The sequence below is a fragment of the Pseudophryne corroboree genome, chromosome 5, assembly GCF_028390025.1.
Source record: "Pseudophryne corroboree isolate aPseCor3 chromosome 5, aPseCor3.hap2, whole genome shotgun sequence".
NCBI lineage: Eukaryota > Metazoa > Chordata > Amphibia > Anura > Myobatrachidae > Pseudophryne > Pseudophryne corroboree.
Genome location: NC_086448.1, coordinates 344,991,848 through 345,010,401, shown reverse-complemented (window position 1 = coordinate 345,010,401; position 18,554 = coordinate 344,991,848). Strand labels below are relative to the sequence as shown.

Genomic DNA, 18,554 nt, shown 5'->3' with positions numbered 1-18,554 from the left:
GAACTTTAATGGAGCCTAATTTTAGGCCCAAATTCACTCCAGTTTGTGGGAAGTGAAGAAAACGGCCTAGATGGAATTCTTCCATAGGAGCATTCCTGGTCTCACGCCAAGAAACATATTTTCGCCATATTCGGTGATAATGTTTAGATGTCACGTCCTTCCTAGCCTTTATTAGCGTAGGAATAACCTCATCCGGAATACCTTTTTCCGCTAGGATCCGGCGTTCAACCGCCATGCCGTCAAACGCAGCCGCGGTATGTCTTGGAACAGACAGGGACCTTGTTGTAACAGGTCCTGCCTTAGAGGAAAGGCCACGTATCTTCTGTGAGCATTTCCTGTAGATCCGGATACCAGGTCCTTCGTGGCCAATCCGGAACAATGAGTATTGTTCTCACTCCTCTTTTTCTTATTATCCTCAACACCTTGGGTATGAGAGGAAGAGGAGGAAACACATAGACAGACTGGAACACCCACGATGTCACTAGGGCGTCCACAGCTACCACCTGAGGGTCTCTTGACCTGGCGCAATACCTTTGTAGCTTTTTGTTGAGACGGGACGCCATCATGTCTATTTGGGGCAGTCCCCACCGACTTGCAATCTGCGCGAAGACTTCTTGATAAAGTCCCCACTCTCCCGGGATGCAGGTCGTGTCTGCTGAGGAAGTCTGCTTCCCAGTTGTCCACTCCCGGAATTAACACTACTGACAGAGCGCTTACATGATTCTCCGCCCAGCAAAGAATTCTGGTGGCTTCCGCCATTGCCACTCTGCTACTTGTGCCGCCTTGGCGGTTTACATGAGCTACTGCGGTGACGTTGTCTGACTGGATCAGAACTGGTTGATCGCGAAGTAAGATCTCCGCTTGACGTAGGGCGTTGTATATGGCCCTTAGTTCCAGGATGTTGATGTGAAGACAAGTCTCTTGACTTGACCAAAGGCCTTGGAAATTTCTTCCCTGTGTGACTGCTCCCCAACCTCGGAGGCTCGCGTCCGTGGTCACCAGGATCCAGTCCTGAATGCTGAACCTGCGGCCTTCTAGAAGGTGAGCACTGTTTAGCCACCACAGGAGAGATACTCTGGCCCTGGGGGACAGGGTGATCCTCTGATGCAATTGCAGATACGACCCGGACCATTTGTCCAATAGGTCCCATTGGAAGGTCCTTGCATGGAATCTGCCGTAGGGAACGGCTTCGTATGTCGCCACCATTTTTCCCAGGACTTGAGTGCAATGACGTATTGACACTTGTTTTGGCTTCAACAGGTTCATGACTAGAGTCGAGTTCCTGCGCTTTTTCTGTCGGAAGAAAAACCCTCTTCTGGTCTGTGTCCAGAATCATGCCCAAGAAGGGCAGACGAGTTGTAGGATTCAGCTGCGACTTGGAATATTGATAATCCAGCCGTGTCACTGTAACACATTCAGTGAAAGTGATACGCTGTTCAGCAACTTCTCCCGTGATCTCGCTTTTATGAGGAGATCGTCCAAGTACGGGATAATTGTGACACCCTGTTTGCGCAGGAGCACCATCATTTCCGCCATTACCTTGGTGAAAATTCTCGGGGCCGTAGAAAGCCCAAACGGCAACATCTGAAATTGGTAATGACAATCCTGTACCGCAAATCTCAGGTACGCCTGATGAGGAGGATATATGGGAACATGCAGGTATGCATCCTTTATGTCCAGAGATACCATAAAATCTCCCCCTTCCAGGCTGGCGATGACCGCTGTGAGCGATTCCATCTTGAACTTGAACCGTTTTAAGTAAAGGTTCAGGGATTTTAAATTCAAAATGGGTCTGACCAAACCGTCCGGTTTCGGGACCACAAACAGAGTTAAGTAGTACCCCTTCCCTCTTTGAAGCAGAAGAACCTCTACCACCACTTGTTGAAGACACAATTTGCGAATCGCATGTAACACTATCTCCCTTTCTAGGGGGGGAAGTCGGTAGCGCAGATTTGAAAAACCGGCGAGGAGGCACCTCTTCGAATTCCAGCTTGTAACCCTGGGAAACAATTTCTATTGCCCAGGGATCCACCTGTGAGTGAACCCAGATGTGGCTGAACAGTCGAAGACGTGCCCCCACTGGAGCGGACTCCCTCAGGGGAGCCCCAGCTTCATGCGGTGGATTTTGCAGAGGCCGGGGAGGACTTCTGTTCCTGGGAACTAGCTGTGTTGTGCAGCTTTTTCCCTCTGCCCTTACCTCTGGCAAGAAAGGACGATCCACGTACTCTCTTGCTTTTATTGGAACGAAAGGACTGCATTTGATAATGAGGTGCTTTCTTAGATTGTGAGGGAATATATGGCAAAAAATTTGATTTACCTGCCGTAGCCGTGGAGACGAGGTCTGAGAGGCCCTCTCCAAACAATTCCTCACCCTTGTAAGGCAACAACTCCATATGTCTCTTGGAGTCGGCATCACCTGACCACTGTCGGGTCCATAAGACACGCCTAGCAGAAATAGACATAGCGTTTATCCTGGAACCCAGTAAACTAATATCTCTTTGAGCATCCCTCATATATAAGACAGCATCTTTTATATACCCTAGGGCAGTGGTTTCCAAACTTTTTTGAATCACGGCGCACTAGAATATCAGAATTTTTTTCGCGGCACCCCTAGGCCAAAAATTTCTTATTGAGAAATTTAGAAAGAAATATTACATTAAGTAGATTGCGTTTATAGGTCATCCTTAGGGTCAGTTGTGAGGTGAGGGACAAGATTTGCTTCTGTTTGACCACATATTTTATGACTGGCAGCCACCAGCACTGGTTTTGCCTATTATATTGACCATGAATAATTTGAATTGGTCCTGGACCACCAACCCAGGGCATCCCTGCAAGTGTCCCGAGGCATCCCAGGGAGCCACGGCACACAGTTTGGGAACCTCTGCCCTAGGGTCATTAAAATGGTATCCTTATCAAGGGTCTCAATATCCGCTGATAAGGAATCTGTCCATGCTGCTACAGCACTACAAACCCAGGCCGACGCAATAGCCGGTCTGAGTAACGTACCAGAATGTGTGTAAATGGACATCAAGGTAACCTCCTGCTTGCGGTCAGCAGGATCCTTGAGGGTAGCCGTATCTTGGGATGGAAGCGCTATCTTTTTTGATAAGCGCGTCAAAGCTTTGTCTACCTAGGGGAGGATTCCCACCGGATTCTGTCCTGCGACGGGAAAGGATACGTTATTAGAATCCTTTTGGGAATCTGCAGTTTTTTGTCTGGAGCTTCCCACGCTTTTTCGCATAATTCGTTCAGCTCATGTGAGGAGGGAAAGGTGACCTCAGGTTTCTTTCCCTTATACATGTGTACCCTCGTGTCAGGGACAGGAGGTTCCTCAGTGATATGCAAAACATCTTTTATTGCGATAATCATATATCGAATACATTTAGCCACCTTTGGCTGTAATTTTGCATCATCGTAGTCGACACTGGAGTCTGAATCCTTGTTGGTATCTGTGTCAACTATTTGGGATAGTGGGCGCTTCTGAGACCCCGAAGGTCCAGGCGACATTGGGACAGGCATGGGTTGACTCCCCGACTGTACCCCAGCTTCAGCTTTGTCTAATCTTTTGTGCAATAAATTACCATTAGCACTTAAAACATTCCACATATCCATCCAGTCAGGTGTTGGCACTGCAGACGGAGACCTAACATTCATACACTCCCCCTCCTCCTTAGGTGAGCCTTCAATCTCAGACATGTGTACACACGCGTACCGACACACCACACACACACACAGGGAAGCTCTTTTCTGAAGACAGGTTCCCCACCAGGCCCTTTGGAGAGACAGAGATAGAGTATGCCAGCACACACCCCAGCGCTATATGCCCCGGGAAAAAACACAGTATGTGTACCCAGTAGCGCTTTTGTTATGTATATGCGCCAATTATGTGCCCCCCCCTCTACTTTAAAACCCTTCTTTCACCATGTGTTAAGCAGGGGAGAGTCCGGGGAGCTTCCTCTCAGCGGTGCTGTGGAGAAAAATGGCGCTGGTGAGTGCTGAGGGAGAAGCCCCGCCCCCTCAGCGGCGGGCTTCTGTCCCGCTCAAATTTCTCAATAACATGGCGGGGGCTCTTTATATACATGTACAGTGCCCAGCTGTACATGTATATATATATATATATATATATATATACACATATGCCACAGAAGAGGTTCATATTGCTGCCCAGGGCGCGCGCCCCCCCCCCCCCCCCCTGCGCCCTGCACCCTTACAGTGACCGAGGTGTGTGAGGTGAATGGGAGCAATGGCGCACAGCTGCAGTGCTGTGCGTTACCTCTATGAAGATCAAGGTGTCTTCTGCCGCCTCTGATGTCTTTTCCTCAATACTCACCCGGCTTCTATCTTCCGGCTCTGCGAGGAGGACAGCGGCGCGGCTCTGGGACGGACGGCTAGGGTGAGACCTGCGTACCGATCCCTCTGGAGCTAATGGTGTCCAGTAGCCTAAGAAACAGAGCCCTGAAACTCAGATAAGTGGGTCTGTTTCTCTCTCCTCAGTCCCTCGATGCAGGGAGTCTGTTGCCAGCAGGCTCCCTGAACATAAAACCTAACTAAAATGCTTTCTTTACAGGAAACTGAGGAGAGCTCCTGAAATGCACCCAGTCTCCACTGGGCACAGTATCAAACTGAGGTCTGGAGGAGGGGCATAGAGGGAGGAGCCAGTGCACACCCACAGTCAAAGTCTTTCTTAAAGTGCCCATGTCTCCTGCGGAGCCCGTCTATCCCCATGGTCCTTACGGAGTCCCCAGCATCCTCTAGGACGTTAGAGAAAAGGGGTATATATATCCTGCAACTGTACCCTAAGAGACACCCCCGAGGAAACCTTAAAAAAGGTGAAACACATTGGGTGACTGACCTTCTGCTACCTACCAACAGATGTGTCCACATACGTTGTTGCAGTCTTTAAATCGGGGCACAGCATAGCTGGGATAGCCAGAGAGTAGCGGGCAGCACTGCTCCCGCTACCTATTGATTGAGGAATATGATGGAAGATATTTAACATGGGCAGTGGTAGCTTGTGCTCCTGCTACATTAGCAGACAATGGGGAAACTGTGGCTGTGGGAGGCTGCGCTGCTCCGCAATCAGCGCCACAGTACACAGCCTCCTGCAGTAACAAAGTAAAAGCACATATCTGTACCTCATTTCCAAATTAAGGAAATATTGAAACTGCTCTGGGCCTTGTTAACCCTGGGGGAAAGAACTGACAACTCAATGTCACCCCTTTTGTTTCTGGAGATGAAAGATAAGATTTTTTATGTAATATTTTTTGCTGTATTGCACATTCGTTGTATGTATTTATAAATAAGTGGTCCCATTTGGTATACTTATATACTACGCTATGAAGCAATACGTCATGCAGCACGAAATGCCTGGTGTGAGAGCTGCCAGGTTCTGTGCAACTCTGCTAAAGCTGGGTGTCTTTTTTTGCCGAAAATGCATCTTAATCACAACGCAATGAGGCTAGGACACACAAGGAGACTGTGCTGAATAATCTGATCTATGACACTAGCATAATTGTGTGACAGAGTCTATATACGGAGCACAATGGAACTTCTATTGGAAAAAAGCTGCGGCCGCTACATTATAGCACTTCGTATGCGGACAGACATAAACGTGTCATATTAAATTAATTAGTACAGTCTCCTCATTCGTCCTTTGAGACTTAGGTGCGTATTCGGCAAAGAAAGTTATCCAGCGATAGAAGATTCTCACACGATCTGGCGTGCCAAGAGTGGCTGTTTGGCGTAACTGCAGCAAAGATGTATGAGGACATACCTGTATACACACACACATACATATATATCACTTGCATACCAGACTATTCCTACTGTTTTCCTAAAGTACCATTGAAAAACTACAACTTCCTATACATAATAATGTTTACTAGTGCGTTTAGTTGTTTACAACCTATTCCTTCATAGACAAAATTCACCCAACCTGATGTGCTCCAAATTCAATTGGCTGTGTCTTCCTTTTGTTGCCACGTAATAATATAGCCAGGTCACTAACACAGCAAGACTCGAGCACTGTTGGCTTTGGGCCGTCAAACAACCCACAGTCCCGTGGTAGTCGATCAAAAGACTCTGGGAAAAAGTATTGCAGCAGATCCACAACACCAGAAGCCAGATGAAGAATCCCTATGAAATACAAAATACTGATAACAACAACATTTGACATATCCAAAAGACACACTGGTAGGTTACTGCTAGTGTGTGTGTGTGTGTGTGTGTGTGTGTGTGTGTGTGTGTGTGTGTGTGTGTGTTATTTAACTTAGACTGCAAGCTGTACTTGGGCAAAGTCTGTTATGAATGAATAAAAATCACCTGTGAATCATTGCATAATATTATGCTGGTGCTATGTAAAGGTTAATAATAGCAAGACTTTCACTATGTACTGTCACATAACTAATAAATTAAACATTATAATACAGGGCCCCATACACTAGAACGATATTGCCAGATTATATCGGATGAAATTGGGCATTTTCGTGGTGTTTCCGATCCGATGTGCGTTCCCATGAGCATCGGATCGGATCATCCAGATTGACCGTGCTGCACTAGCAATCATGGTCGACCCCGCAGGCAAAAGGGACAGCATACAATGTATCTTGGGCGATCCTGCCGCCCGGGAGGCTGCCGGGGTGATCGCCTGCGACATGACGGTCGGACATGTTGTATAAGTGTATGGGGCCCTTAAGTCTGACAGAGAAGTTACTGACAGTACTCTGTATACTGCATGCTGACTGCTCAGAAAACGGACAAGAAATACATTCTGTGAAAACACTGCAAGCCTAGTTCTGCATTGTTATAGATTAGTGCATTTATAACACTAAGGCACATAAATAACTACAAACAAAAATGAAAAGACAATGAGTGGGCCGGCACGAGGAAGTATGTTTCCATGGCACAGACTGGTGGATAACTGAACTGGGCCATATACAGCTGTAGCCACGCTCATGCAGCCTGCGGCATGGATGCACAGGAACACGCGCGGCCAGGCACTCATGCGCCGCTCATGTATTCCTATGGGCGCATGTACTTAGATACACATGCAAGTCATGGTCGCGGGCATACTTGCCGCAAATACAGCAAGCTGTAGGCTAGATGAGCTTGGCTACATCTGTGTAACAGCACTCTTATAGCAGAAAGAAGAGAAAAGACAAACAGATTTGGTGAATATGGCTACAAAAAAAAAAAAACTTACCAGAATGAGACCTATAGTTTTGATACAGATGATATAGTTGCTTTGGTTTTCTAACAATGCAATTTTTCTTGCCATCAGAACCATTCTTGTTTGCAAAATAGAATAAGGATCTTAGGTCGCTGAAACGGAATGCCACCCCTTTCATTATGCTCTGTGCAGTGTCTCCAGTAAGAAACATGGAATTGGGATCATTAATACATCTCATTAGCAGAAAGAGCTCTGCCTGGGTGAAGTCTTGAATCTCATCCCCATAAAGCTCATGAATTGACCATGGCAGTTCCTCAAGCTTTGACAGTCTGCAAGATAAATTATACAAGACATCCTCTTCATCAAAATACCCCAGCTGGCACTTCATTTGTTCATATGTGCAGAAGAGACTGTAGATTTCCTTCCTGTCTCCTTCAAAGTTTGGGGCTCTTTTCCTGCCAAGTTTCATGTACTCCTGTTCTGTGAGTCTACCTTGGTGGCAGCTTAATGCTTCAAAAGAGCCTTTCAAAAATGACTTAATCTCTTTCCAAACCAGTGCTGCATTGTAAGGAGACTTTCCTTTTATTTTAGGCCAGAGCTCATAGGCAAATAACTCAAAGGTTACAAAAATGCGAGGGTCAGTCTCTTTAAGATCACAGTTATTTTCCTCTTCCTCATTTTCTGGGTCAGGCTCAATCTCCTCATCCTCTCTTAACAAATCTATTATATCAATATTATCCAATGTAGACCAACCAACTATATTCCTTTTAAGACTTCCATCGTCATTTCTAGGAAAAAATGGGTCAGGCATGGAGGCATCCAACAGCATTAGCAGCTGCTGAGAGGTTATAAACAAAGGGAAGTTCTCATCTTTGATATCTTGAAACCTGTAAACATTAGGCTCCAATGGCATGAAATGACTTGTTGACTTGGTAGATTTGCTTAACTCAAGGAAATTTCTTTGTACTTCCTGGCAAAGGACATGATTTTTTGTAATAAAAACAGGATGATAGTGTTCCAATTTAACAGTGGTTTCCTCCCCATGTTCTGGCATATTATCGTCTGCATCTATGTTCTCTGGTTCTGGTGCTTCCTCTTCATATGCACAGTCAGATGATTCTGTTTCAGAATTCTCTTCATTATCTGTGTCATCATTACCTTCCACGTTTTCAGAAAACTTCCTCCGTTGCCAGGTCTGCTTTACTAGCCACGGGCCAACTGACTCTGCTTTTTCCCAGTATGAGTGAAACTTCTTCCAGAGGCGATACAAACAACAAGTTGTTTTTCCTGTGCCGCTTCTGCCAATTAATATAATAGTTTCCATGGGTTTGGGATTTAGATCAATCACAGCATATTCCAATTCACCAACTCGGAAGGGATACTCAACTCTGTAGTTCATATTGCTTAATATGTTCAGTGCCATGTCTGTGCTGAAGCTGTGGAACTTCAAAATATTGTATTCCGTTTCAGCTGCACTAGCTGGGGGGAAATAATCGGGGATAGAAGGCTCCATGTCTCTTTCCAATTCAGTGTCTTCCAGAAAATACCTAGGAATACGCTTTTGTGCATTTGAGAAAATTCTAACCTTTGTTATGCCCTTCAGCTTTTTTCTCAGGATACATGTCAAACCTCTGTTGTAAGCACTGCATATGCTTTCGATAGCATGATTAAGTTTGCAGTGGTCAAGAACAATATCCCAGATCCTTATTATTTCAGTATAGATCCTTCCTGTTTTTTCTGATGCCAGCTGTGTAGCCAAGATTTTTTCTGGGTCCTCACTACATCGGGGTGAAAAATCGATTGCAAGCTCCCAGAGAAGCCTGGCACCTTTGTCCAGCTTAACTTCATACAACTTGATATTGCTCTTCAATTTAAGGTGTTTGTGGAGACTACGGGTCCACTCTCCATTTGCAAGCTTCTGAATAGAAATAATGATTTTATTTTTCATGTACTGTGGTACTGCCTTGCTTCCTAATTTCTTCAGGGCTTCTGGAGAACACTCAATCTCCCAAGTCATATTATTGAAGTCTAAATTTGAAAGGTCAATATTCTCTTCCACAAGTTCAAAGTCTTCTTCATTATCGTCATGCACTAGTGAGCCATTCTCACCACACTCATTAATATTACTCACCACTGAAGAATTATCATTCAAAGCCTTATCAAAGTCCGGGACACTGTCTGTATGGACTACAGGTATCTCAGTGGTATTCTCTTCTCTGTGCTGTCCAGTCAGAGATGGCCTCACACTGACAAACACAGATGGGCATTTGCTCGGTTCCATGGAATTTATTAAATCACGGATGGTTTGCTCAAGACTGTCTCTTGGAGTCATTGCCTTCTTGATGTGTTCTACAAATTTCTCAGGTGGCAGAAGGGGATCTGTATCCACAGATTGGTTACACCCAGAGTCAGGCAGAGAAGCAGAAGACAGTGGTTTTGACTGAGCCTTAAGTTGAGTCGTGTTTTTACTAGTCAGTGTCTTACTAGACTTTGCTAAAGGTGGTGGCTGATTATGTTTGCATTTCTTTCTAGCATCATTCCAAGCAATAAAATGGGGGTCTGTGTTCTTTATCTTGTACTTTACATCTCTTCCCAAGCTATTATTTATTGTTAGCTTGATGTCAAATTTTGCAAGTAGGTCCATTATTCTGCGATACTGTTTGGGGTTATTGCTTTGAAAAACCATATGCATAACTGTATCCCCATTGTAGTCCTGAGTGTTGGGATCTAAATAGGGATATTTCAGTGGCTCTTTAGAGTACAGGTCCAGAAGGTGTTTGGTCATCAAAACTCCATTATCACCTGGAAAATACAATAGTAAAACCTGAAATTACTCAATACACAATAATAGTAGGACATATGATCAAAGTGAGGGGACAAGAAAAGGAAACCAGTTATGACTAGGGTGCACACAACCCTACTTATAATGTATATTACGTTTTATTACGAGTTTATTGAAGCTCCCCTGTATTAATATTGTCCAATGGAGGCTTAAATGCCCACATACATCTAGAAATATAGATACATTTTACATTTTTGTCATGTAGGGACTAATCCTCCTTTATTGTTTGATGAGCGAAGTATTAAAATCAAGAAAATGTGAAAAAAAAAGTGGATTTTGGTACGTACCGATAAATCCATTTCTCTGAATCCTCTAGGGGACACTGGAACAGTCGTATACAGTAGGGATGTGAAGCTTGCAACCGGAGGTGTGGCACAATCTAAAATTAGCATCGTCTGCACAGCCGGCTCCTCCCCCTTCACATCCCTCCTTCCTCAGTTTGGAAAATTTGACTGAGAGAATAGGACATGATACTATAGCACATGGCGAGGAACCGAACCGTACAATATACCAAACAGCATCCAAAAAACATTTCTTAACAGAAAAACCAATGCTGTTTGCACGAACTGTTTGAACAAGAACTTTGAACACAGCAGGTCGACAGCACCGAGGCGGGAGTCCAGTGTCCCCTAGAGCAGTCATGTCCAAATTGCGGCCCTCCAGCTGTTGAGAAACTACACATCCCAGCATGCCCTGACACAGCTTTAGCATTCTCTGACAGCAAAACCGTGTCAGGGCATGCTGGGATATGTAGTTTCACAACAGCTGGAGGGCCGCAGTTTGGACATGCCTGCCCTAGAGGATTCAGAGAAATGGATTTATCGGCAAGAACCAAAATCCTCTTTTCTCTTTCATCCACTAGGGGACACTGGAACAGTCGTATACAGTAGGGAACGTCCCAAAGTTATACCCAAGGGAGGGTGTGCTGTAGATGGCCTGCAAAACTAAACATCTGGACTTAGAATCTCCGGACGCAAAGGTATCAAACCTGTAAAAGTTTGCGAACGTGTGGGCTGAATACCACGATGCCGCTCTGCAGAGTTGAGTAATGGAAGCACGTGTGTCAGTTGCCCATGAGGCACCCACTGATCTGGTAGTATGAGTACCAGTCTGAAACGGAACCTGTTTACCACAGGAAATATAAGCTTGCCGAATGGCAAGTCCAATCCATCTAAACAAAGACTACCTAGATGCTGGCCAACCATTCTTTTGGACCATCATAGAGAACAACCAAATGGGTCAGACCTTCTAAAGGACGACGTAACTTGTACGTATATTCGTAAAGCTCGGACAACATCCAAAGACACGTCCCCATCTGCGAATCCCTGAAAGGATGGGACCACAAACGGTTGGTTTACGTGAAACCCCGAAACGACCTTAGGAAGGAAATCTGCTCATGTACAGAGTTTTACCCTATCCTTCTGGAAAATTAACAAAGGACTCTTACATGATAAGGCTCCTAACTCCGAAACCCTTCTGGCCGAAGCCAAGGCAAGTAATAACGTGACCGTCCAAGAGAGATATTTCAGGTCTATTCTTTCCAACGGTTCAAAAGATGGTGATCTCAAAAATTCCAACAACAAATTTAAGTCCCACGGCGCAGTGGGAGGATGGAAAGTAGGTTGTATCCTCAGAACCCCCTGTAAAAAAGGCTTGAACCCCTTGTAAGGATGCTAACCGCTGTTGAAATAGGATGTAGAGAGCAGAAACTTGAACAGTCAAGGAACCTAGTCTTAGTCCTTCAACTAGACCAGCTTGAATGAAAAGTAGAAGTCTGGATAAGTGGAAATTCGTCGAATTCCACCCATGTTCCTAACACCAGTCCATGTACTTCTTCTAATGTCTGCAGTCGTGCATGGCAGTAACCGGCTTCCTAGCAGCGATCATCTGTAGGAATAGCCGTTCTTGGTATCCCTCTGTCTCTTAAGATCTGGGTCTCAATAGCCCCGCCGTTAAACGTAGCCTGTTCAGGTCTGGGTGCAGGAACAGTCCCTGAGATAGCAGGTCCTCTCTCTGAGGTAACTGCCAAGGGTCCTCCGCTAGTATCCCCCGTAAGTCTGAGTACCAACTTCAGCGGGGCTAATTCGGTGCTATGAGAATTGTCCATACTCGCTCTCGTAATACCCTTCCTGGGGAAGTCTGGGTATGAGTAGGAAAGGTGGAAAAATTTAAACCTTTCTGTAACACCAAGGAAGTGCCAGCGCGTCCACTTCCTCTGCTGCTGGATCTCTTGTCCTGGACACATACCTGGGCAGCTGATGTTTTTGTTGAGACGCCATCAGGTCCACCTGAGGTAGACCCCATCCACTCACCATCATGTCAAAGATCTGTGTAAGCACCACTCGCCTGGATGCATGTCCTGGCGACAGAGAATCTGCTTCCCAGTTCTCTATTGACCGCTGACTATATCTTCGGCTAAGAGAAGCGCATTGTAACCTGCTCTCCGTTCGAGAATGTTTATGGGTAGCCCATTCTCCTGTCAAGTCCATTTGCCCTGAAACTGATGGGTCTCTTGGACAGCATCCCCAACCTCTGAGACTGGCATTCGTTGAGAGAATCCTCCAATCCCAAATTCCGAATTTCTGGCCTGCCGAGAGGATCTAGTGCACGACCAACCAATTAAGGAGATCCGTATCTCTTGTGGAAATCGGATATTTCGATGCAGGAGCCCACATGACCCTGGTCCCTGAGAAATAAGGTTAATTTGGGATGGTCGTTAGTGAAGTCCGCCGTACTGGAGAGCCTTTAAAGACGCCACCATCATCCCGAGAAGTTGCAGAGATAGGTATAGGGAAACCGTCTGTGTCCTCAGTACCTGAGTCACTAGCCTCTGTAGGTCCAGGATCTTGTTTTCTGGTAAGAATGTCCTCAATCTTACTGTGTCCAAGATGAGACCTAGGAATTGAATCCGTTGCGTTGGTATGAGGTTAGATTTTTGGAAATTCACCATCCACACATGTTGAATGAGAAGTTGATGAGAAGTCTGAGCGTCCTTGATCAGCTGTTCTTGGGAGGAAGCTGTGAACAGGAGATCAGTGGCTAACGTAGGATTTCTAGAGGGGGCTTTCCAAATGCAATCCACAATCTCCCACTCAGCGGAACACGGAATACAATATTAATATTTGACACTATAGATGGTCTACAGTATAGGCTGTATCAAACATATTTAATATAAATAAGATAATGTAAGTGGTCAGGAAAAGGTTAATAAATAAATACACAAACATAATAGAACCAGTACTGCACTTTCTAAGCATACATTCTCCCACCCCATGGTGAGGTTCCTGTCTCTTCTTCCTGATAGCTACTTTCTGGTCCAGTGCACTGATTGAGGCCTCAGAAGCAGAAGAAGCTTATAACCCTGGGCATGTGCAGCAGCTGAAACTGCATGATGTGGCAGCAGGTCTAGTAATTGTATTATATACCATTGCAATTGTTGTCATAATTTGAGCCACTTGCCAAGAAGAGGGGTTTTCCAGGCAACTGGAACCCCATCCCCCCCCCCACCACCACCACCCCGCGTTTGCCTATGCATGACTGCCCATGTCTAGCCTTAGGAGTGCAAGTAAACACCAGCGGATGGCCTGAGACACAGTTAATACACACTCATACTGGTCATGGAGTGGAGGCATGCAGGTCACCAGCTATTGATTGTATGCAGGTAGTTGTGCAAGCGGAGCCAGTCTCTCTGGTGGCATGCAATCAATCACAGTAATATTGCAGGTCTCATGGAGCTAAGTGAAAAACCTCTGTCTTCCACTGTGGCGCTCTAACACAGTGTTAAGATGGCGTCCCATATACACAGAACAACTGATGGTGGCCATCTTGGTATGGGATTGACACTTCCTTTGAGGAACAAACATGAAGCATGCACAGTAGTGATCTACATCTTTAGCAAGCTGTATGCTGATTTTGCACAGCAATTTGGAAGCCATGCAGGACTGTCTGTGGAGGGAGGGTCTGATCGGGGAGGTTAATTTACATTTTTGCCACAATATTGAGACCATCTGCAATCTTAATTAATAAAAATAAGAATTTACTTACCGGTAATTCTATTTCTCGTAGTCCGTAGTGGATGCTGGGGACTCCGTAAGGACCATGGGGAATAGCGGGCTCCGCAGGAGACTGGGCACTCTAAAGAAAGATTTAGTACTATCTGGTGTGCACTGGCTCCTCCCTCTGTGCCCCTTCTCCAGACCTCAGTTAAGGAAACTGTGCCCGGAAGAGCTGACATTACAAGGAAAGGATTTTGGAATCCCGGGTAAGACTCATACCAGCCACACCAATCACACCGTATAACTTGTGATAAACTTACCCAGTTAACAGTATGAATAACCAACAGAGCATCAACCAATGGATGCCAACATAACATAACCCTTTATTAAGCAATAACTATATACACGTATTGCAGAAAGTCCGCACTTGGGACGGGCGCCCAGCATCCACTACGGACTACGAGAAATAGAATTACCGGTAAGTAAATTCTTATTTTCTCTAACGTCCTAGTGGATGCTGGGGACTCCGTAAGGACCATGGGGATTATACCAAAGCTCCCAAACGGGCGGGAGAGTGCGGATGACTCTGCAGCACCGAATGGGCAAACACCAAGTCCTCCTCAGCCAGGGTATCAAACTTGTAGAACTTTGCAAATGTGTTTGAACCCGACCAAGTAGCAGCTCGGCAAAGCTGTAATGCCGAGACCCCTCGGGCAGTCGCCCAAGAAGAGCCCACCTTCCTTGTGGAATGGGCTTTCACTGATTTTGGATGCGGCAAACCAGCCGCAGAATGAGCCTGCTGAATCGTGTTACAGATCCAGCGAGCAATGGTTTGCTTTGAAGCAGGAGCACCCAGCTTGTTGGATGCATACAGGATAAACAGCGAATCAGTTTTCCTGACTCCAGCCGTCCTGGCAACATAGATCTTCAAAGCCCTGACTACATCAAACAACTTGGAATCCTCCAAGTCACGAGTAGCCGCAGGCACCACAATGGGTTGGTTCAGATGAAAAGATGACACAACCTTTGGCAGAAACTGCGGACGAGTTCGCAATTCTGCCCTGTCCATATGGAAAACCAGATAGGGGCTTTTACATGACAAAGCCGCCAATTCTGACATACGCCTAGCTGAGGCTAGGGCCAACAGCATGACCACTTTCCACGTGAGATACTTTAGCTCCACCGTCTTAAGTGGCTCAAACCAGTGGGATTTCAGGAAAGCCAAGATCACGTTAAGATCGCAAGGTGCCACTGGTGGCACAAAAGGAGGCTGAATATGCAGCACTCCCTTAACAAACGTCTGAACCTCAGGCAGTGAAGCCAGTTCTTTTTGAAAGAAAATGGATAGGGCCGAAATCTGGACCTTTATGGACCCTAATTTTAGGCCCATAGTCACACCTGACTGTAGGAAGTGCAGGAATCGACCCAGCTGGAATTCCTCCGTAGGGGCCTTCCTGGCCTCACACCAAGCAACATATTTTCGCCATATACGGTGATAATGTTTTGCTGTCATGTCCTTCCTAGCCTTTATCAGCGTAGGAATAACTGCTTCCGGAATGCCCTTTTGCTGAGGAAGTCTGCTTCCCAGTTGTCCACTCCCGGAATGAACACTGCTGACAGTGCTAGTACGTGATTCTCCGCCCACCGAAGAATCCTGGTGGCTTCTGCCATTGCCACCCTGCTTCTTGTGCCGCCCTGGCGGTTTACATGGGCCACTGCCGTGATGTTGTCTGACTGAATCAGCACTGGTTGGTTTCGAAGCAGAGGCTCCGCTTGACTCAGGGCGTTGTATATGGCCCTTAGTTCCAGGATATTGATGTGCAGACAAGTCTCCTGACTTGACCACAACCCTTGGAAGTTTCTTCCTTGAGTGACGGCTTGCATCCGTGGTCACCAGGACCCAGTCCTGTATGCCGAATCTGCGGCCCTCGAGGAGGTGAGCACCTTGTAGCCACCATAGAAGAGACACCCTGGCCCTGGGGGACAGGGTGATCATCCGATGCATCTGAAGATGCGATCCGGACTACTTGTCCAGCAGATCCCACTGAAAGATCCTCGCATGGAACCTGCTGAAGGGAATGGCTTCGTACCACCATCTTTCCCAGGACTCGCGTGCAGCGATGCACCGACACCTGTTTTGGCTTTAGGAGGTCTCTGACCAGAGTCACGAGCTCCTGAGCCTTCTCCTCCGGGAGAAACACCTTCTTCTGGTCTGTGTCCAGAATCATGCCCAGGAAGGGCAGACGCGTCGCAGGAATCAGCTGCGACTTTGGAATGTTCAGAATCCAGCCGTGCTGACGCAACACTTCCTGAGAGTGTGCTACGCTGATCAGCAACTGTTCCCTGGACCTCGCCTTTATGAGGAGATCGTCCAAGTATGGGATAATTGTAACCCCTTGCTTCCGAAGGAGCACCATCATTTTCGCCATCACTTTGGTAAAAACTCTCGGTGCCGTGGACAGGCCAAACGGCAACGTCTGGAATTGGTAATGACAGTCCCGTACCACAAACCTGAGGTACTCCTGATGAGGCGGATAAATGGGGACGTGCAAGTAAGCATCCTTGATGTCCAGAGACACCATAAATTCCCCTTCCTCCAGGCTTGCAATGACCGCTCTGAGCGATTCCATTTTGAACTTGAATTTCTTCAGATAAATGTTCAGGGATTTTAAATTTAAAATGGGTCTGACCGAACCGTCCGGTTTCGGTACCACAAACATAGTGGAATAGTAGCCCCTTCCCCTTTGAAGAGGGGGACCTCTACCACCACCTGCTGGAGAAAAAGTTTGTGAATTGCCTCCAACACTATCTCCCTTTCCATGGGGGAAGTTGGTAAGGCCGATTTTAGGTAACGGTGAGGGGGCATCACCTCGAATTCCAGCCTGTATCCCTGAGACACAATTTGTATAGCCCAAGGATCCACCTGTGAGCGAACCCACTGGTGGCTGAAAAGTCGGAGACGCGCCCCCACGGCTCCTGGCTCCGCCTGTGGAGCCCCAGCGTCATGCGTTGGATTTAGTGGAAGCCGGGGAAGACTTTTGTTCCTGGGAACGGACTGCATGGTGCAGCTTTTTTCCTCTACCCCTGCCTCTGGCAAGAAAGGACGCACCTCTGACCTTCTTGCTCCTCTGAGAACGAAAGGACTGCATTTGGTAATACGGTGCTTTCTTAGGTTGTGGAGGGACATAAGGCAAGAAATTTGACTTCCCAGCCGTAGCTGTGGAAACTAGGTCCGAGAGACCGTCCCCAAACAATTCCTCACCCTTATAAGGTAAAACCTCCATGTGTTTTTTAGAGTCGGTATCCCCTGTCCATTGCCGAGTCCATAAGACCCTTCTGGCAGAAATGGACATTGCGTTAACTCTAGAGCCCAGCAGGCAAATGTCCCTCTGGGCATCCCGCATATATAGGACCGCGTCCTTGATATGTGCCAGGGTCAGTAGAACAGTGTCCCTGTCCAGGGTATCTAACTTCTCAGACAGAGAATCCGTCCATGCAGCTACCGCACTACACATCCAGGCCGAAGCAATTGCTGGCCTCAGCAGTGTGCCAGAATGTGTATAAACCGACTTCAGGATAGCTTCCTGCTTTCTATCCGCAGGATCCTTTAGGGCGGCCGTATCCGGAGACGGCAGGGCCACCTTCTTGGACAAGCGTGTCAACGCCTTGTCTACCCTAGGGGAGGATTCCCAGCGTAACCTGTCCGTTGGTGGGAAAGGATACGCCATAAGTAATCTCTTGGAAACTATCACCTTCCTGTCAGGGGAATCCCACACTTTTTCACATAATTCATTTAATTCATGTGAAGGGGGAAAAGTCACTTCGTGCTTTTTCTCCCCATACATATAAATCCTCTTGTCAGGGACAGGATTTTCCTCAGAAATGTGTAATACATCCTTCATTGCTACAATCATGTAGCGGATGGCTTTAGTCATTTTAGGCTGCAACTTTGCCTCATCGTCATCGACACTGGAGTCAGATTCCGTGTCGACATCTGTGTCAACTATTTGGGACGGCCTCTGCGCTGTAGGATCAGGCATGGGTTGAGACCCTGACTGTCCCCCGGTTACAGTTTTATCCAATCTGTTATGCAAGGAGTTTACATTATCATTTAACACCTTCCACATATCCATCCAATCAGGTGTCGGCACCGTCGGCGGCGACACCACACTCAGCTGCACTTGTTCTGCCTCCACGTATCCTTCCTCATCAAACATGTCGACACAGGTTTCGTACCGACACACCGCACACACAGGGAATGCTCTGACTGAGGACAGGACCCCACAAAGGCTTTTGGGGAGACACAGAGAGAGTATGCCAGCACACACCCCAGTGCTATATAACCCAGGGATTACACTGTACCTTAGTGTTTACCCTGTAGCTGCTGTTAATATATATATATACTGCGCCTAAATTTATGTGCCCCCCCCTCTCTTTTTTACCCTTTAATGCACCTGTATATTGCAGGGGAGAGCCTGGGGAGCGTCCTTCCACCGGAGTTGTGAAGAGAAAATGGCGCTGGTGTGCTGAGGGAAAAGGCCCCGTCCCC

General features: G+C 46.7%; 1 protein-coding gene across 5 annotated transcripts in view; it reads right to left on the bottom strand.

The window, feature by feature from the left end:
* TRANK1 (tetratricopeptide repeat and ankyrin repeat containing 1) overlaps positions 1 to 18,554 on the bottom strand; it is a 417,569-nt gene that overhangs the window by 130,987 nt on the left and 268,028 nt on the right. For all 5 annotated transcript variants that reach the window (XM_063922607.1, XM_063922605.1, XM_063922608.1 and 2 more), the window contains 2 exons: positions 7,202 to 9,970; positions 5,936 to 6,135 (listed from right to left, as the gene is read on the bottom strand). In XM_063922607.1, coding sequence (XP_063778677.1) covers positions 5,936 to 6,135; positions 7,202 to 9,970 — 2,969 coding nt within the window. The remainder of the gene's footprint in view (positions 1 to 5,935; positions 6,136 to 7,201; positions 9,971 to 18,554) is intronic.